At 44.7% G+C, this 25,956-nt stretch overlaps 1 protein-coding gene across 7 annotated transcripts in view; it reads left to right on the forward strand.

Moving 5' to 3' along the window:
- The window catches only part of CLEC16A (C-type lectin domain containing 16A), a 227,540-nt gene that overhangs the window by 46,930 nt on the left and 154,654 nt on the right, over window positions 1-25,956 (forward strand). For 5 of the 7 annotated variants that reach the window (XM_053929207.1, XM_045204616.3, XM_053929205.2 and 2 more), the window contains one exon: window positions 19,419-19,650. In XM_053929207.1, the coding sequence (XP_053785182.1) occupies window positions 19,419-19,650 (232 nt within the window). The remainder of the gene's footprint in view (window positions 1-19,418; window positions 19,651-25,956) is intronic. The other 2 variants (XM_053929204.1, XM_024571677.4) reach the window with 1 other exon arrangement.

The following is a 25,956-nucleotide window of genomic DNA, read 5'->3' on the forward strand; positions in this document are numbered from 1 at the left end:
GCATCATTTCAGCCATTTGCGATGGTGTCCAGGTGATTCACTGGGGATCCTAAAGATTGAGCGTATACCTAGGATGTTAGCTGCCCTTTCTCTGTGTGATGCCCATCTTTCCTGGGAACTGGGCTCTCTGCTGGCAGGACACTCTACCAGGACATGGTTGGTGGAGCCAGCAGCTGTGAAAGTAGCAGCCTGGCTTCTCTGTGTGTTTACAGAAGCAGCATCATGGGCTTGGGGCCCCCTGGTTGCTGCTTCAGGGCTCTTTCCAAGTCAGGCTTGAGTCAGACGGCAGCAGTGCCTCCCACGTATTGAATGCAACAGGCAGAATAGACCCCCAGATTGGAGTGTCCCCACATCTTTCAGTGACCCTGACCTTACTTGTGACCCCTGGTTAATCAATGCTGGTTCTGAAGGACACACATTTTTCCTGAGAGTGGTAAGAGGCCTTGGGGAGAGGGTTGATTGGGGGAAAAAAAATAGACTTCTGTAAATCAAGGGCCTTAATTGGCACAGTTACAAACATTGCCATAAAAGAATTAGAACTCAAGGGTATTCTGCCTTTTCGAAGCCACTGTGGTTGATCCCGTAATCCCTCAATGGAATTACAGCTCCCAGGCACCATTGTTGCCTGCAGAGGTATTGAGCGTGGAAGCTCTGGTTCACATGTAAGAGGATTTGACAGAATCAAAGAGAATCCAGGGTGCAGCGTGTTCCACATATCAAGAAGGGCATCGTTGTAGACTAGAGACCCCTTAGAAACAGTCACCTCTGCCTCTCTCCTGTGTAGAAAGTGGAGCTGGACAACTAACAGAAGTCCCGTAGTGTAGAGGCCAATGAAGGACAGCCTTTATTTTGCCAGAGCTGCAGGTGACTGGACCTGAGGGCCTGGCGGTGCTGGTCCTGGTTCAGTGAGACTTAGAAGGGCCAGGGATTCTCAAAATGGTCACATCCTGGAGGAGCCAACAGGAAGAACAGAGTGGGCAAAGTGGGGGTGGGGGTGGAGAAGGTTCTGTGACTCAGACCTTAGCTGGTTTTTCTGTGTCTGCCTGGCAGCATGACACAGAATGGGCTAGAGTGGCCACTAGGCTGGAGACAGAGAGCTCCAGGGTATGAGGTAGTATCGTGCCCCTTGCTGAATGAGTCTGCAATGAGACCCGTCTACATTGAGCCATTGGTGACTTCTTCCAGGTTTCTGCTAACATCAGGAAAATCAAGGGTAGGGACAAAAAAATGAGGTACCCATTACTTCCAGTGTGTCTTCCCTGGGGCTTTGTTAGTTATCATCAGCCACCTGCCCCTTCTGGGTATTTGAGTTTTTTAACCAGACTTTGAGTTCCTTGAAGCCGCATCAACATTTTTCTTTATTAATTTATTTATTTAACTAATTACTGAGCACGTACCATGCTCTGTTCTAGGCACAGGAGATATACCAAGGAACAAAACAAAGACCTCTGACCTCAGGAGCTTCTATTGTAAGGGAAAGAGTGACAGGAACAGTAACACTACTAATCAATGTCACAGCACATTGGAATGTACAGAGTGCTCTAGAAAAGCAGCCGTAGTGAAGCAGAGAAGGGAGAGGGGCAGTGCTAGGAGGCTTGGGAGAGGGGGGTACCATTCTCCGTGGGTGCCAGGCTAAGCCTCACCGGGAAGGTGACATCTGAGTATAGACTTGAAGGAAGTGAGGGAGCGAGTCATGTGGATAGCTGGGGGAAGAGCATTTGGCCGGAAAGAACAGCCAGTGCAAAGGCCGGTGCCTGGTGTGTTGGAGCAACAGAAAGGAGCACTGTGTTGAGGCAGAGTGAATAGTAGGGAAGGGAATGAGGTTCCAAGGTATGTGGCACCTTGTTCACCATTGCAGGAGTTGGAAGTTTTCACTGGCAGAAATGGGGACATCTTAACACTTGTGTCCCCAATGTTTAGCATGGTTCCTGCAGTAAAAATTGATTGTCTTGAAGTAACGAATCTCACTGAGGGAACCAAGCACCATATTTCTAATGAACCAAGGAAATCCAGTCTTGGTAGTGCCAAAGTCTTCCAGCCAGGAAACTGGGTTTTGCTTGGGATGCTTTGCCTGACAGGAAGCTGAGGGGCTACACATGGGTGGGAAAAGGGCCACTTTGTTTATTTTTCTCTCCGGGTGCGCCAGCAGCAACAGTGAGCTGGGAAGGGAGTTGTATGATGAATCACTCATTGCCTGACCTAGGACAATAGACATGGCAGGTGGGTACAACATCCTAGGATATGGTGAGCGGGGTTTCCCCAGTGAGTTCTGAGGCCCTGGCTGACCTGAGAGTGACTGCCCACTGACCACTCACATTGATGCTTCTAACCTTACTTCAGGGGACCTTCCTCGTAACCTCCAGCCAGGCCCAGGGACAGATTCTCAAAGGATCCTGAGCAAAGGGAAGGAAAAAAAAAGTAATTCTTTCAAACAATATTGTTTTGGATGACATTTGAACTCCAGATGGATCATTCCCTAGTAAGATCAGGGCTCATCTGTTGAGCACTTAGTGCATGCCAGGCTGGCTGGCATGCTCCCCTTTTCTGCTCCCTCCCATAAGGACTTCTGGAGCATCCACACATTCCCTGCCTCCAGGAATACAGGATGAAGGAGATAGAGGAGGTTCCCTGTCCTGACATTCTGGTCAGGGGAAACAGTAAACAAGCATGTCAACGCAGCTTTAAGAATGGATTTGGGAAGAAATAGAAAACAGGTTTGGTTGCAGGCTGAATAGTCACCGCAATCTTGAGGAAGAAGAACAGAGTTGGAGGAGTCATGCTACCTGACGTCAAACTGCACTGTAAGGACATGGTAGTCAAAACAGTACGGTGCTGGCATAAAAACAGACATATGGATCAATGGGACTGAATAGAGAGCCCAGAAGTAAGCCCAGGCCTTTATGGTCAGTTAAATTTTGACAAAGGAGGTGAGGACATACAATGGGGTAAAGAGAGTCTATTCAATAAGTGGTATTGGGAAAATTGGACAGATAACGTGTAAAAAAAATGAAATTGGACCACCTTCTTATACCATTCACAAGAATGGACTCAAAATGGATTAAAGACTTAAATATAAGACTTGAAAGCATATAAATCCTAGGAGAAAACATGGGCAGTAAAATCACGGACATTTCTCGTAGTGATATTTTTTCTGATATGTCTCCTTGAGCAAGGGAAACAAAGGGAAAAATGAACAAATGGGACTACACCAAACTAAAAAGTTTTTGTACATCAAAGAAAACTATCAACAAAAAGACAGCCCACTGAATGGAAGAACATATTTGCCAACAATACATCTCATAGGGGGTTAATATTCAGAGTTTATGGGGGAACTTATATGGCTTCATACTAAGGAAACAAACAATCCAACTGGAAAATGGGCAGGGGACCTGAACAGACACTTCTCTGGAGAGGACATGTAGATGGCCAATAGACATATGAAAAGATGCTCAACATTGCTAATCATCAGAGAAAGGGAAATTGAAACCATGATGAGATATCACCTCACACCTGTCAGATGGCTGTCATCAATAAATCAACAAACAAGTGTGGGCGAGGATGCAGAGCAAAGGAAACCCTTGTGCACTGTTGGTGGGAGTGCAGACTGGTGTGGCCGCTGCATGGAGTTTCCTCAGGAAATTGGAAATGGAACTGCTTTGTGACCCACTGATTCCTCTTCTGGGAATATATCTGAAGAGGCCTAAAACACTGATTCGAAAGAATATATGCACCCCTATGTTCATAGCAGTGTTGTTCACAATAGCCAAAGCTTGGAAGCATCTCAGGTGCCCATCGGTAGATGAGTGGATAAAAAAGCTGTGGTACATTTACACAGTGGAACACAACTTGGCCATAGAGGGAAAGGAAGACTTGCCTTTTTGTGACAGCATGGTTGGACCTGGAGAGTATTATGCTGAGTGAAGTAGGCCAGTCAGAGACAGACAAATCCCATATGATTTCAGTTATATGTGGGCTCTAATGAACAAAATAAATAAGCAAAATGAAAACAGACTCATGGATACAGGAAACAGATGACAGCTGTCAGAGGAGAGGGAGATTGGGGGCTGGGTGAAAAAGGTGAAGGGATTAAGAAAAAAAAACAAAAAAACCCCAAACCCCTCAAAAACTCATAGACACAGTCAACAGTATGATGATTACCAGAGGGTAAGGTGGTGGGGAGAGGTAGAAGAAGGTAAATGAAATAAATGGTGATGGAAGGAGACTTGACTTTGGGTGGTCAACACACAATAAATATACAGATAATGTATTATAGAATTGTACACCTAAAACCTATACGAGGTCTGTCTGGAAAAAGTCCAACCATTGTTAATGTAACGAGAACCACTTGCAGGACATTGACGTAACCTGGCAGCCAAGGAGAGTGGACTGGAGTGTGCATGTGTGAACAATGATGACTTCACTGTACTAGTCAGTAGGGGAGGTAGACGCCATTGAGTGAGCCTGTGTACTGTGTAGCTGTCGCATTCAAAATGACCGAGCAAGTAGAGCAACAAATTTTCTGTTAAGCTTGAACATTCCTCTGCAGAAACTCTTCAGTTGATTCAGAAGTTGCTATGGGCAACTGGTGATTGGCAGCTTCATTGACAATGTGCCGCTCATGCAACACTTCTCGTGCAGAGTTTTTTGGCAAAATATCAAATCACCCAGGTTGCTCAGCCCCGCTATAGCCCAGATTTGGTACCCTGTGACTTCTGGCTTTTCTCAAAACTAAGATCACCTTTAAAAGGGAAGCTATTTCAGACTGTTTATGAAATTCAGGAAAATATGTCAGGGCAGCTGATGGTGATTGGGAGAACTGTGTGAGGTCCCAAGGAACCTACTTTGAAGGGGACTGAGGTGTCATTGTTCTGTGTAAAATGTTTCTTGTATCTTCTTCAATAAATATCTCTATTTTTTATAGTACATGGCTGGATACCTTCTGGACAGACCTCGTATAATTTTGTTAACCAATGTCACCTCAATAAATTCAATAAAAAATTTAAAAAAGAAAAAGAAAACAGGTTTGGGAGATTATAGTGAGGAAATCCTCCCTGAGGTAATGACACTGGAGTCGAGAACTGAAGGATGAGTTACTCACTCACCCTCCTGAGAGTTGCGGGGTGGGTTGGGGGCGAGAATTGTGATGGTCAAGGCATGGAAAATGGTGAGTCAGAGTCCTCAGCGGGAGCGGCGGGCTTGCTGTCCGGGATCAGAGGAGAGGCCACCATGCGAGAAACGTACTGGGTCAGTGGGAGAACAGGATGTTTTTAATTTTACAGAAGAGGAACATGCGAGTCCTTCTCAACTAACATCTTATTTAAGTCTCATAATAACCCAAGGTGTTATTATGAGAGGTGGTGTTATCTCACATTCCGCATGAGGAAGCTGACGCTCCCAGAGGTTAAGTGACTACTCTGTTGTCACCTAGTTGCAGAGGATTGCAGGCATCCAGCCCCAAATCTTCATGCTGTTTCTAGTCTGTGTCCTGTGCCACCATCTGCAATGATAGTCACTTCCGGTTTATCATAACATGTAGGGTTCTGGACCAGACATTTTGGGTACCTTAGAGTCACCAGTATTTCACAGTCTACTATCTCTTTTTAGAGAACAAAATATAGTCAAATACTCTTCCTAAAGAAATATCAAATAAGTGCTTGGCGTGTCATCATTTAATGAATTGTAATAAAATGTGTATTTTATTTTGCATGAGTGTCAAACATGCCTCTCCAGTCATAAAAATCTTGCAGTTAATTCATCCCTAAAGCACTCATTGGGTCTTAATTGACTGCTAGATGTGGCATTGAGGTGGACAGAGAAGATGACCTTGGGTGGGGAAGGCTAGGAGGATGAGGCTGGTCTCATGCAGACCCAGCAACACCTCAGGGGTTGCTTTGTAGGAAGTTACAGCACCATCTTGGTGATACCTGCTTTTTTACAAAGAGTGTTGAGCAAGTGTGCAGTGTGAGTCTTCCAAGCTCTAAGATTGTTCCGATTCTAGATAAATGGGCATTTGTTTGGTTTATGCCTCTGCAGCTACAACACTCCCTGATAATTGGCCAATTCATGGAGAAGAATGCCATGCTCCTCTTGTTAATGGAAGTGGCCTGTTACCTCTTCATGTTTTTCCCCTCACTAGGTTTTATTTTCCCCATTAAATTTGGCAGCGTGGTCCAGATGCCTTGCTGCTGTGGTTGCGATTGTGCATTCTGGACACGCATTTGGGCTTTGGTTCAGCAGCCCCACATTACTCAGGGTTTGGCATGTAGCACTTGCACCCATACATCATTCTGGAGTTTATTCTGTCTGATGTTTGCTTGCCGATCACCTCATTCTGGAATGAGAAGAGACCCCCTCTACTGCAATTATCGGCCCATTTCCTTCTGTAGCCAGTTGCAAAGCCATGCTTCGGTGCCGTTGGTTATAGTTGGTAAACCTGGGCCACCATGACCCCTGTGACATTGGGGGCTCTGTATATGTGAGACTAAAAAGGGAAACAATTATTTATTGTGGTTGGCCATAATGATAGGTCAGAGGGCCACCTAATGAGTGATATGTGAACTGCCCCTGAGCTTTTGCTTCACAGGGCTGACTACCTGCTTCTCTGAGTAGTGTTGCTTAATGTCATGCCTTTACGCCAGTCCTTTGGGGGACTGGCCCCATGTTGAAAGGCTCCGCAAGTGCTTGCTGTAGGGGTGAATGTTTGAGCACTGCAGCAGGGTGGCTGAAGCTGCACTTCCTGGGTTTAAGTCCTGGCTCTGCCTTTCACTAGCTGGAGACCTTGAGCAAGTCCCTCACTCTCTGCAGCTCCCTGCCCCTTTCAGTTGTTTGGAGAATAAAGTGAGTCAGCGTAAGCTGGGCACATTGCAGATGCTCACTAGATACTAATTATTGTTGTTGTTACCCGGGGAAAACAAGAAAGTGTGTTACCTCTTGGCACCACACAGCATCTGGGTGGGGGGAATGCTAATATTAGGCCCACTTGATGTATGTGGAAGCTGAAGCCCAGAGAGAAGATAGTGAACAGCGCAGCCAGGTCTCAACTCAGGGCGAGTGGGGCACCAGACCCAGGCTCTGGCAGCTTCAGGGTCCCTGAGGATCCCACACTGCCTTTGTGCTGTACTCCCTGCCAGTCCCAGCCCCAACCAAGGCTGGAGGTTGGGGAGGTTGGCCAGTGTCCCAGGAGCACTTCTGGGAGTCTAGCCTACTAACAAACCAGAAAGCGAGTGAACAGTAAGTTGCTAGGGAGTCAATTTTAAGACAGAGAGTGTGATTTTTCTTTAAAGGTTAGCCCCTCCCCTGCCATCTCGTCCATCCTCATGATCTGTTTGCCAAGGGATGGGAGGTAAATAAATATTTCGAGTGCCCCTTTGTGGCTGGCATTATGCCAGGCATTTTTGCGTTCAGGATCTCATTTCAGCCCATGACAGCATGTGATGGAATTGCTGTTGTCCTTGTTTTACCAGATGAGGAAACCGAGGCTTATTGGGTCAGGGTCACTTGGCCAGTAAATGGGTCTGAGATCTGGGCTCAGGTCTGTCCTTAAATTGGGCATGTTTTTATTAGTCAGTATGACTGCGTCTTTTTTTAGGGGAAAACCTTTCTCTTAGTTCTCAAATCCCTTAGTAGAGCTATTTGAACAAAAGGATTATAGTTGCTTCTTCAGAAGGGGAGTGGGCTAGGCCTGGGAGAAGCTGGAAGGTGAGCTTTCTTAGCTTCATCATTGTGACCACTCCTGTAGATCCAGACAGAATTCTGGGGCCATGTCATGTGTCCTTTCCCTTACCTGCCCACTCTAGCCACCAGGCTAGAGTTTTCCTCTCCTTTCCTTCCCAATCAAGCTTCTGCCTGGTGCCCCTGCAATCCTCCCCTCCGCATTGCACCACTGACTGGGCACAAAGAAACCCAATGTATCTACCAGGTACTCAGGCAGGGGCACCCTGCAGAAGCATCTTTTCCCAGGCCATGAGCTTGAGCTTCATCATGAAGAACTGGCTGGCGAGGTTGCCTGGCTGGCCCAGTGCCACCTCCTGACTTCCCACGTGCATGTTGCTACCTGGGAAGCTGGCCAAGCATATTGTGTCACGAAGCACACCAATTCCAGGGGACCCTGGCCTTGACAGAAGTAAAGGCTGGAGCTCTGAGCTGTCTTTCTCAGCATTCTTTTCTTTTCCTGAATGTTCCTGTGAACTGTTAATGTACAAGATTCCAGCAGTCATTTCCTTCTCCGTGAAGCCTTTCTAACTGCCCCCTCCCCTGTGCCCCAGCCCCACACAGGTCCTACTCCTTCCTTTTAATTTTTAAATTAATAGCATTTGGTGAATAATTCAGACTCTCGGTGCCTGACTGCCCTGGGAGACAGAGCCTTGTGTAAGGAGCAGGTGTGCCCCCTTGCTGACATGGTGCATGTAATCATACTTGTGTGTAATTCAGGTCAAGACAAAACATTTCTGGCGTCCATACAGCTCCTCAGTCTATAACTCCCTCCCCCCATTCTGATTTCCAGAGGTGCCATTATTATAAAGGTATTTTTGTTTTAATTGTGGTGAAATACACACAACAAATAATTTCTGGTGGTTTAACCATTTTTAAGTATACAGTTCACTGACATTAGGTACATTCCTTCAAGGTATTCTTTACATTTCAGTGGAACTGGTCATACCTTCTTGGGGTGAAACAACTGAATGATATAGAAGCAACTACAGTAGAAAGTGAAAGTTCCCCCAACCTCAGTATCATCCTCAGAAGGAACCACTATTTTCAGTTTGTGTATCCTTCCAGACTTTGCCTGCTGTAGTGTCATGCAAATATCTATCAACACAGGAAAACGAGAGAGATATATACATGTTTTGAATCAATAGTTTTGTTTTTTAACTGTAAATGGAATCATTGATTGATTGATTGCATTTAGCTTTTTCATGTGCACTCTATGTCTGGACCCTTGTATGGGGTACACCCAAACCTAGAGGAGGATGTTCTGTTTGACACATGGGCCGTCGGCTGTGCTGCCTTTCCTCATTCACTCAGATGCCCATGCTTGTGTGTTTCCGTCCTTCCTCCTGACCCCTTGCTCCTAACCCCTCTGGCTGTCCTTGCAGAACCTACTCTCAGATCCTGCAGCACCTGAAAGGCCTTAGTTATTGCCAACCTCTGGGGAATCACCGCAAGTATTCAACTTTTCAGCAAAGACCAAAGCCTGAGGTTGGAGGGATGAAGGCTAGTGAAGGGGTCAGTAACCGGCGGGCAAGGGCAGACACTGTAGGTAGCAGTTAAGCCTTTAGACCACCCTGAAATCACATTGTTGGCCTTCAGCTGGCCCTGACCCCAGAAACCAGCCTAAATATCCAGCCAGACCCAAAGCTTTCCCCCTGCCTCCCCCCTTGGGTATCTGGCAGAATCTGTGGTCAACAAGGAGGGCCCAGGATCTCCACGCTTCTGCTTAGCTCAGGGTCCAGATCCCTGGGAGATGAGCTTTTGGTGAAACCCCACCTGCAGCATTTGGGAAGTAGACCTTATTTGAAGAATACTTTTCTCTAAGGCATGGATGGTGTGCTTTCTTTATGAGAAGAAAAACCCAAGCCTTCCAATATTTTTACCTTGAGGTGGGCTTCACCACTTTTGGTTACTTTTATCACACTTGCTCTTCCATTGTGTGTAGTTCAGCTCCTGAAGCCGTCAGACATGTTTTTCCTTCCTCGCTTTTCTTTTTTTGTTGTTCTCCCCTTCACATTGGACACAATATAGTACAGGAAGCCATGAATTCACTCAACAGCCCATCCCATCAAGGCCCTGCCCTGTTCTAGACACCAGGTTTAGTGTTAAGAAAACAGTGGAGGGTAGTAGGATGGACAGGACCCCTCTCCTTGGGTCTCTCCATCTTAAACATCTGGAATTATCCAGTCTAACAAGGAGATTCCTGGGAGGCTGACAACCAGAAGGCTCTTGAACAGAGCAGCAGGAATGATCTTGAATCTCTGCCTGTGTGTCCCAGCCAAGCTCTATCAGCTTCTCCATGGTAACTGTGGGATTTCGATGTTAGTGTTAAGAAAAAAAATCAGGTTTTTAAAGTATAAAACAAAAATAAATAAAGAGGGAAAATAAAGTCCATCATTCCAATGTCCAAGTGATCCTTGTTGAATTTTTTGTTAATATGCATACATAATTAGAAATTTCAAACTTAATGGAAAGATACAGAAGTGAAACAATCTAAATGTGCTGGTGTGGGTGTGCACACACAGTGCCACCTGCTTTCTTTCTTTCCCCAAAGATGAAATCTTAACAAATTCAGAGGGAATTCCAGTCAAGATGGTGGCGTAGGCAGACATGGCTCGCCTCTTCTCACAACCACATCAAAATTACAACTAAAATATAGAACAGCCATCACTCAGAACTGTCAGAAATCAAGCTGAATGGAACCCTGACAACTACCGAATTAAAGAAACCACATCCATCCAGAGTGGTAGGAGGGGCACAGATGCAGAACAGGCTGGTCCCTCACCCACCTGCGGTGGATAAAAATTCAGGAGAGATATCTCAGGAGCAAGGAGTCCCAGCCCCAACAAACCAGGCCCTCCAGTCTAGGGTTCCAGTCTCAGGAAGATAAGTCCCAACAACTTATGGCTGCAAAAATCAGTGGGGATTGACTTGGTGAAAGAAACTGCTATAGCCCCAAGCAGCTCCTCATAAAGAACCCACACATGGACTCACCCACTTAGACTTAACTCCTTCTGAGCTCCAGCAGTGGGGTAGCAGCTTAAAAGGTACCGTTGCTATACAGGGAGAACCTGAAGTGTCTGCAGTCAAGGCAAGCAAAGGACATCGCCCCTTTTCTAATCCCTCCCCACCCCCACCCCCCAGAGCCAGAAAGCTGGTACCATATCTGAGTCTCCATCAACCTGGCTAACACTGTTTGACCCGTCTTAGAGATCCCCAGAGTCTCTACCCCACCCAACTTATTGGTAGACCAATGGGAGGAATTTACTCAGGCCTGTCAGCTGCAGGGATTGGCTGTGACCACTTATCACCAACCTCTGCCCTCCATGGAGGATCAGCTGTGCCCACCCAAGCTACTTTTCCATATGAATGGCTGGTCTTGACTCATGCTTCACAACTTCCTAAATTTTCTCAAACAAGCAACAGCTGGCCTAAGTGAGCACTAGTCCAGCCAGCCTATATTCACAGCTTGGCTTTACCTGAGAATCTCCAAGCCCAGCACAAGTAGCAGCCATCTCAAATTGCTTTACAGCTCAGGCAGGGTGGCCCCAGGCAAAACACAGGTGGAGGCTGACTTTGGTCTGCACCATCCAGGAAAGCCCAGGGCCAGTGCACTCAGTGAACACCAACAGACCATGTGGGAACACCACCACCCTGCCCCTGCACAGCTGATCCTCCATGGAGGGCAGAGGTTGGTGATAAGTGGTCACAGCCAATCCCTGCAGCTGACTGGCCTGGGTAAATTCCTCCCATCGGTCTGCCAATAGCAACCACAGCTCAATGGCAAGAGGAGGGTGTACTCAGCCCAAACGAAGAGTATACCTTGAGGACCCAGCTTGGGTGATAAGGGAGCTGTGTCACTGGACCCTGCAGGACACCTACTACATTAGGCCATGCTGCCAAGACACGGAATCAAAGCAGCTCTACCTAATATATAGAAACAAACACAGGGAGGCTGCCAAGATGAAGAGACAAAGAAACAAGGCCCAAATGAGAGAACAAATCAAAACTAGAAAAAGAGCTAAACGAAATGGAGATAAGCAATCTATCAGATGCAGAGTTCAAAACACTGGTTATAAGGATGCTCAAGGAACTTAATAAGTACCTCAACAGCATAAAAAAGATCCAGTCAGAAATGAAGTCTACACTACTTGAAATAAAGAACAATTTACAGGGAACCAACAGTAGAGTGGATGAAGCTGAGAATTAAATCAATGATATGGAACATAAGGAAGCAAAAAACAACCAAACAAAACAATAAGAAGAAAAAAAAATCCAAAAAAATGAGGATAGTGTAAGTAGCCTCTGGGGCAATTTCAAGTGTCCCAACATTTGCATCATAGGCATGCCAGAAGGACAAGAGAAAGAGCAAGAAATTAGAAATATGTTTGAAAAAATAATGAAAGAAAACCTCCCTAATTTGGTGAAGGAAATAGACATGCAAGTCCAGGAAGCACAGAGTCCCAAACAAGGTGGATGCAAAGAGGCCTACTCCAAGACACATTGTAACTAAAATGCCAAAAGTTAAAGATAAAGAGAATCTTAAAGGCAGTGAGAGAAAAGGAGAGTTTACCTACAAAGGAGTTCCCATAAGAATATCAGCTGATTTCTCAAAAGAAACAGGGTAGAAGGGATTGGCAAGAAATATTCAAAGTCTTAGGTCCCTGCAATATGAAAAGCAGGGACCTAAAACCAAGGTTGCTCTACCCAGCAAAGCTTACATTAAGAATCAAAGGGCAGATAAAGAGCTCCCCAAACAAGAAAAAAGTAAAGGAGTTCATCATCACGAAACCATTTTTTTTGTTGATGTTTCTTTAAAAATAAAAAATATATATATTATATATATTTATATATAAATATTGTACAATATATATATATAATTGATTATGCTATTACAGTTGCCTGACTTTTTTCTCTCCTTTCTCCCCCTCTGCCCTGTACACCCCTTCCCGCCAGCATTCCCCCTCCCCGCTTAGTTCACCCATCCATGGGTTGTACATACAAGTTCTTTGGCTTCTCCATTTACAATAATGTTCTTAACCTCTCCCTATCTATTTTGTACCTACTATTTATGCTTCTTATTCCCTGTACCTTTTAGCCCATTCTCACTCCTCCCCCTCCCAGCTGATAACCCTCCATATGATCTTCATTTCTGTGATTCTGTTCCTGTTCTAGTTGTTTGCTTTGTTTGTTTTTGTTTAGGTTCAGTTGTTGATAGTTGTGAGTTTGTTGTCATTTTACTGTTCATAGTTTTGATCTTCTTTTTCTTAGATAAGTCCCTTTAATATTTTATATAATAAGGGCTTGGTGATAATGAACTCCTTTAACTTGACCTTATCTGGGAAGCACTTTATCTGCCCTTCCCTTCTAAATGATAGCTTTGCTGGATAAAGTAATCTTGGATGTAGGTCCTTGCCTTTCATGACTTGGAATACTTCTTTGCAGCCCCTTCTTGCCTGTAAAGTTTCTTTTGAGAAATCAGCTGATAGTCTTATGGGAACTCCTTTGTAGGTAACTGTCTCCTTTTCTCTTGCTGCTCTTAAGATTCTCTCCTATCTTGAATCTTGGGTAATTTAATTAGGTTGTGTTTTGGTGTGTTCCTCCTGGGGTCCAACTCCTTCGGGACTCTTTGATTTTCCTGGACTTTCATGTCTACTTCCTTCCCCAGACTGGGGAAGTTTTCCTTCATTATTTTTTCAAATAAGTTTTCAATTTCTTGCCCTTCCTCTTCTCCTTCTGGCACCCGTATGATTCAGATGTTGGAACATTAAAGTTGTCCCAGGGGTTCCTAAGCCTCTCCTCATTTGTTTGAATTCTTTTTTCTTCATTCTGTTCCAGTTGAATGTTTATTTCTTCTTTTAGTTCCAAACCGTTGATTTGAGTCCCGGTTTCCTTCCCTTCACTGTTGGTTCCCAGTATATTTTTCTTTATTTCACTTTGTATATCCTTCACTTCTTCCTTTATTTTGTGGCCATACTCAACCATTTATGTAAGCATCTTCATAACCAGTATTTTGAACTCTGCATCTGATAGGTTGGCTATCTCTTCATCATTTAGTTGTATTTTTTTAAATATATTTATTGATTATGCTATTACAGTTGTCCCATTCCCCCCCCTCCACTCCACTCCATCCTGCCCACCCCCTCCCTCCCACATCCCCCCCCTATAGTTCATGTCCATGGGTCATACTTATAAGTTCTTTGGCTTCTACATTTCCTACACTATTCTTACCCTCCCCCTGTCTATTTTCCACCTATCATCTATGCTACTTATTCTCTGTACCTTTCCCCCCCCCTTCCCCTCCCACTCCCCTATTGACAACCCTCCATGTGATCTCCATCTCTATGGTTCTGTTCCTGTTCTAGTTGTTTGCCTAGTTTGCTCTTGCTTTTGTTTAGGTGTGGTCGTTAATAACTGAGTTTGCTGTCATTTTTACTGTTCCTATTTTTGATCTTCTTTTTCTTAGGTAACTCCCTTTAACATTTCATATAATAAGGGCTTGGTGATGATGAACTTCTTTAACTTGACCTTATCTGAGAAGCACTTTATCTTCCCTTCCATTCTGAATGATAGCTTTGCTGGATACAGTAATCTTGGATGTAGGTACTTGCGTTTAATCTTGGGTAATGTAATTATGATGTGCCTTGGTGTGTTCCTCCTTGGGTCCAGCTTCTTTGGGACTCTCTGAGCTTCCTGGACTTCCTGGAAGTCTATTTCCTTTGCCAGATTAGGGAAGTTCTCCTTCATTATTTGTTCAAATAAGTTTTCAATTTTTTGTTCTTCCTCTTCTTCTTCTGGCACCCCTATAATTCGGATGTTGGAACGTTTCAAGATGTCCTGGAGGTTCCTAAGCCTCTCCTCATTTTTCCGAGTTCTTGTTTCTTCATTCTTTTCTGGTTGGATGTTTCTTTCATCCTTCTGGTCCACACCGTTGATTTGAGTCCCAGTTTCCTTCACATCACTATTGGTTCCCTGTACATTTTCCTTTGTTTCTCTTAGCATAGGCTTCATTTTTTCATCTGGTTTTCTAACAGATTCAACCAATTCTGTGAGCATCTTGATAACCAGTGTTTTGAACTGTGTGTCCGATAGGTTGGCTATCTCTTCCTCTCTTAGTTGTATTTTTTCTGGAGCTTTGAAGTGTTCTGTCATTTGGGCCATTTTTTTTTTTTTCTTGGCGCATCTGTTACTTTAAGGGGTGGAGCCTTAGGTATTCACCAGGGCGGGGTAACGCTGGTGGCTGCGCTGTGGCGCAGTACGTGGGGGAGGGGCCGAGAGGGAGCAATGGCGCCCGCTTCACTCTCCTTTGGATTTCAATCTTTCACTCTGATACCCACAGTCAAACTGGGCCCCTCTGGTGCTGGTTCCCGAGTGGGTGGGCTTGTGCACACTCTAGGCCCCTGTGGGTCTCTCCAACGACCTCTCCTGTGAGGCTGGGAGTCTCTCCTGCTGCTGCCCCAACCCCCAGGGGCGTTTTCAGTCAGAGGTTTGAGGCTTTATTTCCCCAAGCTGGAGCCCTGGGTTGCATGGTCTGCTTCGCTCCTCACCATTCGTCTGGTTTATCTGTGCACCAATGTGGGGCCGCAGGGTCTGCTAGTGCTGGGACTGCCTGCCCTGTTCATCCCACACTCCGCCAGTCTCGGTCCCGCCACAGCCACGCGAGTCCTCTCCACCCCGGTGCCCATCTCCGCCCCTCCTACCCATCTGGATGAATGTTTATTTTTTATATCCTTGGTGTTGGACCCCCTTGGCGTTGGATTCTCTGTCAGTTCTGGTTGTGCGTGGAGGCGCAGTGTGTCTACCTACGCCGCCATCTTGGTTCTCCGGTCTCTAGTTGTATTTTTTATGGAGTTTTGATCTGTTCTTTCATTTGGGCCATATTTCTTGTATCAGCGCACATGCCACTGCCTTGCCGTATGTCTTCTCTGCCCTGGGTGCCCGTCTCCACCCCTCCTACCGGTCTGGATGAATGCTTCTTTAACTCTTTGGTTGTCAGACTTCCATATATTTCGATTTTCTGGTAGTTGTGGGGTTTTTTTTGTTTTTAAATTGGTGGTTATCCTTCTTTTGGTTGTGCGAGGCAGTGAAGTGTATCTACCTGTGCCTCCATTTTGGCTAGAAGCTCTGGATGTTTCTATCACCAAATCATTATTATATGAAGTCCCTTATTTAAGAAAAAGATCAAGCACTGTTGGTGGGATAGCAGAGTGGTGCAACCACTATGGAAAACAGTACGGAATTTCCTCAGAAAACTAAAAATGGAACTGCCTTTTGACCCAGCAATTCCACTGCTGGGATTATATCCTAAGAACCCTGAAACACCAATCCAAAAGAACTATGCACCTCAATGTTCATAGCAGCACAATTTACAATAGCCAAGTGCTGGAAGCAACCAAAGTGCCCATCAGTACATGAATGGATCAAAACACTATGGTACATTTACATAATGGAATTCTATGCAGCAGAAAGAAAGAAGGAGCTTATACCTTTGCAACAGCATGGGTGGAACTGGAGAGCATTATGCTAAGTGAAATAAGCCAGGAGGTGAAAGACAAATACCATATGATCTCACCTTTAACAGGAACCTAATCAACAAAACGAACCAGCAAGGAAAATATAACCAAAAACATTGAAATTGAGAACAGGTTGACAGTGACCAGAGGGGAGAGGGGAGAGGATTATAGGAGAAAAGGGTGTGCAGGAACAATTACAAAGGACATATGGACAGTAACGGGGGGCAGAGGGGGAGGCAGAAAACTGTACTTGAACAACAATAAAAAAATGTTTATAAAGAAAGAAAAAGTTCAAAACTATGAACAATAATAAAATGGCAAAAAATACAAATATATCAACAATCGAATCTAAAAATCAAACTAACCAAACAAGAAGAACAGAGAGAGAATTATGGGTACAGAGAGTGTCTTGATGGTTGCCAGATGAGATAGGTGTGGGGGGGAATGGGTGAAGAGGTGAGGGGATTAAGAAGTATAAGTAGGTAGTTACAGAATGGCCATGGGGATGTAAAGTACAGTAGGAAGTGGAGTAGCTAAAGAACTTATATGTATAACCCACGGACACAAACAATGGTGGGGGCATTGCCTGAGAGAGTTGGGGGGTGCTGGCTGGAGGAGGGGCAAAGGGGGAAAATGAGGACAACTGTATAGCATGGTCAGTAAAATATAATTTTTAAAAAAAGGAAAAAGCAATCCTAATAAATTCTTATGCAGCTTTCCAAGAAAAAAAATTGTTTCTACAAACATCAGGTGGAGCCTTTGAAAAGCTTTACCTGAAAGGGGCCCTGTTTGTTCCCTGTTCTTGCTTTTTCATTCTGATGCTGTTTCATATCAGTCTATCACTGTATGGAGAGACCATAATTACCTAACCACTCCCCTGTTGATGGACATTTAGGTTATTTCCAGCTGTTTACTGGGTAGGTTACATTTTAAAGGTTTGAAATTTCCCCAGAAAGCATGCCTTCCCTTCTTCCACTCCTCAACACCTGATCACTGAGAAAAGCAGATCCCTTTGGAAAGTTTCAAAATTCATTTTCATAGTTGACTTTTTTTTTTAAATGTAGGCAGGGAAAGGAAGGTAACTGTCATTTATATATTGGATGCTTACTGTATTGCCAGGCTCTGAAGGAACTTTGTATCCATGATTTTATTTAGTTTAAAGTCAGAATTACTTTCCCCATGTTTTAGACCAGGAACCTGAAGCTCAGAGAGGCCCCACAACTAAGGTGCAGTTTAGCTGTGATTCATACAGCTCTGACCAGCCCTGGACTTTGTGCATGTTTTATTTCCCTTAGTTCCGTCAGTTGGTCCATACATCTGTGTCCACACTGAGCTCAGGAAGAGGTTTCTACATCCATCCTTTTGAATTTCTGCTTGGAACTTCTAACTGTGTGGTGTCTTGCTCCTTGTTTGGTCTTGGTTTTCTGTTTCTGAAAGCTTTGATTGTATATGGTATGATCTAACATTCTCTGGGAGTAAGCAGTGATCAGAGGAAGCTGGCACTTCGTCTTGGGGCCCTAACTAATCGGGTCAGATCCTTCACGAGAGGGTGGGGGGCATCTGAGGCCGCGTTCGATCACATAGCGTCCTGAGTGGGCTCTGATGGATGCTGTCTGTCAAGCAGAGCACGCTTGGAACGCTCTGGGCTCTCAGTGGTTGGCTTCTGTAATGCGCTATCTGGGTTTCCTGGACACTAGAATCATGTCTCAATTCATCTGTCACTTTTGTTGATGAATAATCCTAAGTGGGTAAATAAAAATTAATGTTTGTATTTGGATGCTAATTTAGCTTTCAATTACGTTTTGTTTGAGTATTATTGAAATTAATTTGTGTTCCTTGAGCACATTCTACTTATTGGCAAGGTACTGCGGCCCCCCAGAATACAGTTGGTGGTGGTTTGGGGTAAATTCAGATGATGGATAAACCATATCAAGATAATGGAAAAGTTTACTTGAAAACTTTTCCCTTTTTAAAGAACAAAATGATGTCTGAACATTATCCAGATCCTGGAAAGAGAAAAACTCTTCAGTCAGAATCCTGCCCCAAACAAATTAGAGTTTTCTTTTGTCTTTGCTTCTTTCTAGTCCTGATCTATTTGCATGTAAATACTTTTTAGAGAGTACTGAATATGGAACTGAGTTTGAGCTCCTGGTGAAGCACTGCTATTGTAGGAAGAACTTGGGGTTGGGATTGGGCAAGCTTCTTTGAAAATTCTGACTCTGCTGCTCAGTAGCTGTATGACATTGGGCAAGTTACTTCACACTTCTGAGCCTCTATTTTCTCATCTGTAAAGTGGGAATGATGATCCCTCTATCTCCTGCTTGTTATAGGGACAGAGATACAGCCATGTTTTCCAGAATATGGGACATAAACCACTGGTGACACAACAGACCTTCTTCATTTTCGTTAGAAGCCTTCCTACTTTTTAAGGAAAAGCCTCTTCCTGTGGGGCAAGCGTCCTTTGGGTATGAGCTTTAACTCATTGCTGATACTCGCTCCCCTTCTAAAGAATGCCAGCATTTGGCTACATTCTGTCACCTTGCTTTTGTTTTCTGTTATTTATTTTTGTATTAACAAGGTACACTGGTGTTTCATTTCCTTTAGTGATACACAGTTTCTTTTAAAATAAATTTATTTAAATAAGAAGTTAATGATAACATCACTGTGCTGTAGTTAAAACATAAATTGTGCAGATGGCATGTCGGTTTGAATCCCAGCTTTGCCACCTCCTGGCTGCGTGACCTCGGGTGGGTCATTTAACGTCTCTGAGCCTCAGTTTCCTCATCTGTAAAATGAGGATAATAACAGTACTGTCTCGTAGGGTTGTAAAATTTAAGTGAGATAATATAGTCAGAGTCCTTAAAACACATCTAGCACATACAGAATTCCATAAAGTGTTAGCAGAAGTTTTTGATGCAAATGATGACCTTCAGGAATACTGGAGGGAGCTGGTGTTGGTGAGTGCAGTTTCTGACTTAGGATGGTGGGCAGTAAATGGTGGCTGGTGCTATTGTTTTGATTATTAGATAATGATGATGTTAATAATAGTCATAACAACAAACTAGGAGGTAGCATTTGTTGTTTTGGAAATGAATTTCTTGAAGCAGAAACTCTCAGATAGCTTGATAGGATCCAGTGAGATACAAAGGTTCAAATCTTTGACAAAGGTTCGTTGTCTCGGTTCTACTTTCCTAGGCCAAGCCCAGCATTCGGTGCTTTATTAAACCCACCGAGACACTTGAGCGGTCCCTTGAGATGAATAAGCACAAGGGCAAGCGGCGGGTACAAAAGAGACCCAACTACAAAAACGTTGGGGAAGAAGAAGATGAGGAGAAAGGGCCCACTGAGGATGCCCAAGAAGATGCTGAGAAGTCTAAAGGTACAGAGGGTGGTTCAAAAGTCATCAAGACGAGTGGGGAGAGTGAAGGTGAGTGCGCCCGTGAACCCTGCCCTGCTGCCCGCGCCGCCAGCCAGGCTGTCGTTTGTGTCTGGTCCCCCTTGTGTGTCAGCGGGTGCCTCTCTTCATTCCTGACACTGGTGTGCCTCATCCTCAACCAGCAATTTTCAACCTTTTACATTTCATGGCACACATAAAGAAATTGCTAAAATTCTGTGGCACACCAAAAAATATAGTTTTTGCCGATCTGACAATAAAAAATAGGTACAGTTTTGATTCATTCACACTAGATGGCTATTGTGTTGGCCATTGCCATTTTTTTAGACAGTCTAAGGGAAAAGACGTCAGTGCCCCTGACTAAATAGTCAGGTATTGCATGTTTTAAAATTTTTGTGGCACACAAGTTGAAAATCACTGCTCTAAACAACCCAGACATTTGAAGGCAGATCCTGTACAAGGCCCGCCCTTACTGGATGGCTGACCTGCAGCAGGGTTCTGTACTCTCACCCTGTGCTTCACTTTCCCCACTTGTAAAACGAAGGTAACAAGCAGTATTTACTTTGTTCCTATAAGAACTAAATGAGTTAACATATGCAACGTGCTCAGAACAGTGCTTAGCCCATATCATAAACATGTGCTGCTACTACTACTGTTATTATCATCATTATTTTTATCCTTACTGCCGTTCTTATTCCTGACTACTGGATTATGATTTTTGACAGAAGTCGCGGCTTGCAGTGCACTGCAGGGAGAAAAGAGGACAGTGTTTAATGAACTTACTGCTTTTAATAAGATTGGCTTTTTGGAATCAAATAATGCAATGTAATCCCTTGGATTCTTACGTTAAGATTTTTTAAAGTCCTGTGTGTTTACAGTGCGGAGTACTTGTGTTTGCTGCCTATATGCTAAATGAGCAGAATAGTTCAGTCCTCTTTTTTGTCTTTGTTGGGAATAATTCTGTTTTATTTTTCACCTCCCTCTTATTTAGATGCTAAGACCTCAATCTGGAGACAATGGTCTGCTCCAGGATTAAGCAAGTTTAAACTGTCCAGTTCCTTGTGTCATGAGCCAGGCACACAACCACAAGATGGGGCTCCTGGCCAGAGCCCCGGGCACTCAGGGTGAAAGAGGTGATGGGGTGGAAGTGGGCTGGGGGCTCTGGTCACTGAAGATCAGCTCCCACCACACTCCCAGCACAGGCACGGGCTCTCTTCGGCTCCCAGCTGTGGTGTGCTGGCCGTGTGGGGAGTACTTCCTGCAAGCCGTCCTCCTGGGTTCTGGGCTAGCAGTGGCTGCTCTGAAGCCAGCTCTCTCTGGCCCATCAGCCTGGACTGTGTGAGTCCATAGTCCTAGGCATCTGAAGCTGGGAAATGGAGTGGCTCAGTAAATCAGTGACTGGGAAATCATTTATTTGGGGGAGTTTGCTGCCAAAACCCATCCCCGCCCCACCCGAATGTCCCCATTCTGATTTTCTTGGCAGTTGTCAGTGAATGCCGTGATCACATTTCAGTAAGTATCACCAAAGCACCTCTCTGGTGCCACCTGGTCCTCTTTTGAAGGCTTAGATCTCCATTATGCTTTTATTTCTGTTGAAAGCCTGCAGTAAGCATTTTGGCTCAGAAAACTTTTACCAACAAATGTCACTTTGATGAGGAAGGGGATGGAGGGAGAGGGGAAAACACAAGGGAACCATACTTGTTTGCATATTTAGATCATTTGGATATTTGTTTTAAACTCGGGAGAAAATTGTCTGATGAAACCCTAGATTTAGCTGTCCTTTGACCACATCAGGGGGCAAAGGGGCGACTTTCTCTCATTTTATGCTTTGTGTTTTCATTGATTTCGTTTTGGAAAGATGCTACCCTCTTCCATTCCAGACCTTTTAAGGGCTGCCTCCTAACCAGGCCTGGGCTGTGACTAACTGGTGTGGACGAGGCAGTCTTGGCCTCTAGTGCACAACCAAATGAGTCACTGGCAGCCCAGCCCTTGTGCACAGGGGCTCAGTGGCTGTGCAAGGCTGCCATTGCAGCGCACTGTTGGGATCAGGATGAGGACTCTTGCACTCTGGGCCCATTCGCCCTGTGCAGAGGGCAAGGAGAGAACGTCCACCAGTTTCCGAAACCCTATGTTCCAGGCAGTCACTCAGCCAGCTTGTACCACGCAGGATCCAGGAATTTCCCCAGAGGTTCATTCACTTGGTGCTGCCTCAGAGCTCAGTTGAGCATGGCTCTCAACAAGCCTCTCAGCATTTTTTCAAATGTGCACTAGTCTTCCTGTCCAGTTCATCAACAGTAAATATGACTTCCACATGCCTGTCAGGCAAACAGACAGCTAACTGGGCAGCAGGAGTTGTATTCTGGGGCTTTTTGAACTATATATTTGATTGTTTAGTTAGTGTCACATTTGAAGGTGTGGCTGGTGGGTGTTCTCTCCCTAGACTATATCAGTGTTTCAGTAAAACTGCACAGCTGTTAATTCCTGTGACTTGGAAGGGCGTCAGATGCATTTCCTAATTCAGTTTCAAGCCAGAGGACGGTGTAGATGGGGGAGGTGCCTGGGATGTGAAACCTGACTTGCAGACTTGCAGTCCTGCCTGGACATCTAAGTTTACGGTGGCCCTTGGATGGTCTTCTCAAGCCTGGGGCCTTTCCTTCTGGAAATTATGAGTATAGAAAATATAGTTCATGTAACAACTTTTTTTAAGTGTATTTTATTGATTATGCTATTGTAGTTGTCCCAGTTTTTCCTCCTTTACAGCCCTCTACCCAGTATCCCCCTTCCCTCCAGCAATCCCCTGCCTTAGTTCCTGTCCATGGGTCATACATATAAGTTCTTTGGCTTCTCCATTTCCTTTACTATTCTTAACATCACTCTGTCAATTTTGTACCTACCATTTATGTTTCTTATTTCCTGTACCTTTTCCCCCATTCTCTCCCTTCCCTCCCCACTGATAATCCTCCATGTGATCTCTATTTCTGTGATTCTGTTCCAATTCTAGTTATTTGCTTAGTTTGTTTTTGTTTTCATCTTTTAGATTCAATTATTGATAGTTGAGTTTGTTGTTATTTTAATGTTCATAGTTTTGGTCTTCTTTTTCTTAGATAAGTCCCTTTAATATTTCATATAATAAGGGCATGGTGATGATGAACTCCTTTAGCTTCATCTTGTCTGGGAAGCACTTTATCTTCCCTTTAATTCTAAATGATAGCTTTGCTGGATAGAATAATCGTGTTGTAGGTCCTTGCTTTTCATTACTTTGAATACTTCATGCTAGTTCCTTCTTGCCTGCAAAGTTTCTTTTTAGAAATCAGCTGACAGTCTATGGGAACTCCTTTGTAGGTAACTCTCTCCTTTTCTCTTGCTGCTTTTAAGACTCTCTCTTTATCTTTAACCTTTGGCATTTTAATTATGCTGTGTCTTGGTGTGGGCCTCTTTGGGTCCAATTTGTTTGGAACTCTCTGTGCTTCCTGGACTTATATGTCTGTTTTCTTCACCAAATTAGGGAAGTTTTCTTTTATTATTTTTTCAAATAAGTATTCAATTCCTTGCTATTCCTCTTCTCCTTCTGGCACCCCTGTTATTTGGATGTTGGAACGTTTAAAGTTGTCCCAGAGGTTCCTAAGCCTCTCCTCATTTTTTTTTTGAATTCTTGTTTCTTCATTCTGTTCCAGCTGAATGTGTATTTCTTCCTTTAGTTCCAATTACTGATCGAGTCCCAGTTTCCTTCCCCTCACTGTTGGCTCCCTGTGGACTTTCTTTCACTTCACTTAGTGTAGCCTTCATTTCTTCCCTTATGCTTCTGCCATATTCAGTGGGTTCTCTGAGCATCCTGATTACCATGTTTTGAACTCTGCATCTGATAGGTTGGTTATCTTCATTTCATTTAGTTCCTTTTTTGAGATTTTGTTGTGTTCTTTCATTTGAGTCATATTTCTCTGTCTCCTTAATTTGGCAGCCTCCCTATGTTTGTTTCTGTGTATTAGGTAGAGCTGCTTTGACTCCCTGCCTTGGCGTACCTGGCATGTTGTATGGGGCAGAGCCTTAGGTAACCGCCAGAGTGTGGCAATGCCCTTCACCACTTTGTGGCTCTGTATGTGGGGGAAGGTTCAGAGAGAGGACTATGCTGTAGCCTGGCTGCTGGAAGCTTGCTCAGCTTGCTCAGCACTCGCCCTGTTTCCAGTTACTTCACCCACTTCTGTTTGCGACTGGCACCCCTCTAGCTGTTGTCCTGGTGGTGGCTCCCAGAGTGGGTGGGTTTGCGTACACTCTAGGACCATGTGGGCCCTTTAAATGGACTCTACTGAGAGACCAGCAATTTCTTCCCTGCCCCAAACCCCACTGGTATTTACAGCCAGAAGTTATGAGGCTTTATTTTCCCAGCGCTGGAACCACAGGCTGTGCGGTCTGGCCTGGGGCTGGGATGGCTTCCTCCCCAGGTGTCCCTCCCAATTTTTATCCTCCACACGTGAATGGGAGACTTCCCCTTCCACCAGCCACCGCTACCACTGCCTTGCCACCACCGCTTTGCCATTGCCACACCACTGCGTCCTCTCTGCCCTGGCTCCCCATCTCTGCTTCTCCTACCCATTTAGATGAATATGGCTTCTTTAAATCATTGGTTGTTGGACTTCCATACAGTTTGATTTTCTGGCAGTTCTAGGTATTTTTTGTTTCGAGGTTAGTTGTGATCCTTCTTATGGTTGTAAGAGGAGGCAAAATGTGTCTACCTATGTCTCCGTCTTGACCAGAAGTGCACAACTTTTTTTTAAAAGTGAGAATATATTATTATTCTTGAGTTTGCAAGGTTTAGAAATTCAGCTCAGATTGGCTTAAGCAAAAAGGGTGATCATCGTTTCTGTAACTGGGAGGCTAGGCAGGGCTGGACCCAGGTGCAGCAATGACCATTGTCAATGCCAGGCTCACATCCTGCCAACTTACCACCAAGTGGAGAAGGATCTACTTCCCACTGACTGCAGCTGAAGTCTGGGGTGTGATGGTTGTAGTGATGGATCTGGCTTGTCCTCCCCCTGGAGAGGGATATTCTATGCTGACTGGCCAGGCCTGGGTCACATGTTCGTCTACAGTGACTCCCTCAGTAAAAGTGAGGTGTGTTCATCAGAAGGGGGCATAGATGCTGGGCCAGCACAAACAGTAGCTTCTCCCCTAGAAAGCCACAGTATTTCAGTGTCCTCATCCCTTTAGGGCCAGCTTTTACCTTCCTGTTTTAAGGTGGATATGTGGCTTTCTCCGCCAAATTATCTCTTCTCTAGCAAGCTTCTTGCATTGTCTCTGGATCTAGGGGCTTATTGACAGCCTAGCTGTAACAGACAGGCGCAGATGTCTCCTCAGTGAAGAGATGCTGACACCAGTTCCTCCTTGCCTACCCCGCCATCCCCGTGTTAGTGGTGAAATCTTTACTTAAAAAATAGGAGTAAAAAGACATGTGGTCACAAGTCATAGTTTTGCCATGACCTGATTTGAATGTGGCATTAACATGTTTTTTTTCTACAAACGCAGCACCCAAAATTCACACCTCCTCCACATTTAAGTCCAGACGAGGAAGTTGTGTGAAATGAATGTGCACCCCTGGACCCTTCACTCCCGTCCCCGGTTTGCAAAGAAATTTGCTCCACCTCAGTGTGATGGGCGACTCATTCTGAAACCAAGAAAATCACAGGGCCCCTAAGTTTTCAGAAACTGAACACTAAAAGGAAGACGGAGGGGTGCCCTAGTCCCTGCAGCCAAAGGAGTGTTCTCTCAGTGTATGTTTGTGTCTTAGCTTGCTCTGCAGTCTGAAAGGGCAGTCATCGCGATTTGCATTCACTTAGAGCAGTAACTTAATAAACATGCCTGAGACAAGAGAAAGAATTGTTTGAACCTCTTCTTTGAAAAATAGGATTTGTCTTCTGATTTTTTTGCCTATGGAAAGGTAGGCATCAATTTCATGGCCTAACCTTCAAAGCCTACTCTTGTCTTGGAATCTCAGCAAGGACATGGAATGCAGGTGACAGCACTGACTTTGAGCCTATCAGGTCAGCTGGGAGTTGAGGGGTACCTGAGAGCTTGTGGCCCCAGCTTTGCGTATGTGTGTGTATGTGTGTTTTTGAAGTCTCTGCTAACATGGAATGGAGGCTGGCCTCATTTCTGGCTCCTCTTGTAAAGTTAGAGTAAACCGCAGGCCCAGCAGAGTTTTTTAGTTAGGGTGAGGCAGGGACTAGCTATCAGGAAGTTAGGGTCTGAATCCCAGACATGCAGGTCTGCTCCTGAGCAGCTGTGTGACCCTGGGCAAGTCATTGCCTTTTCTATGCTTCTCCACTGAGAGGGGCTTCATAATGC

This window comes from Desmodus rotundus, chromosome 1, assembly GCF_022682495.2.
Source record: "Desmodus rotundus isolate HL8 chromosome 1, HLdesRot8A.1, whole genome shotgun sequence".
In the NCBI taxonomy this organism is placed as follows: Eukaryota; Metazoa; Chordata; class Mammalia; order Chiroptera; family Phyllostomidae; genus Desmodus; species Desmodus rotundus.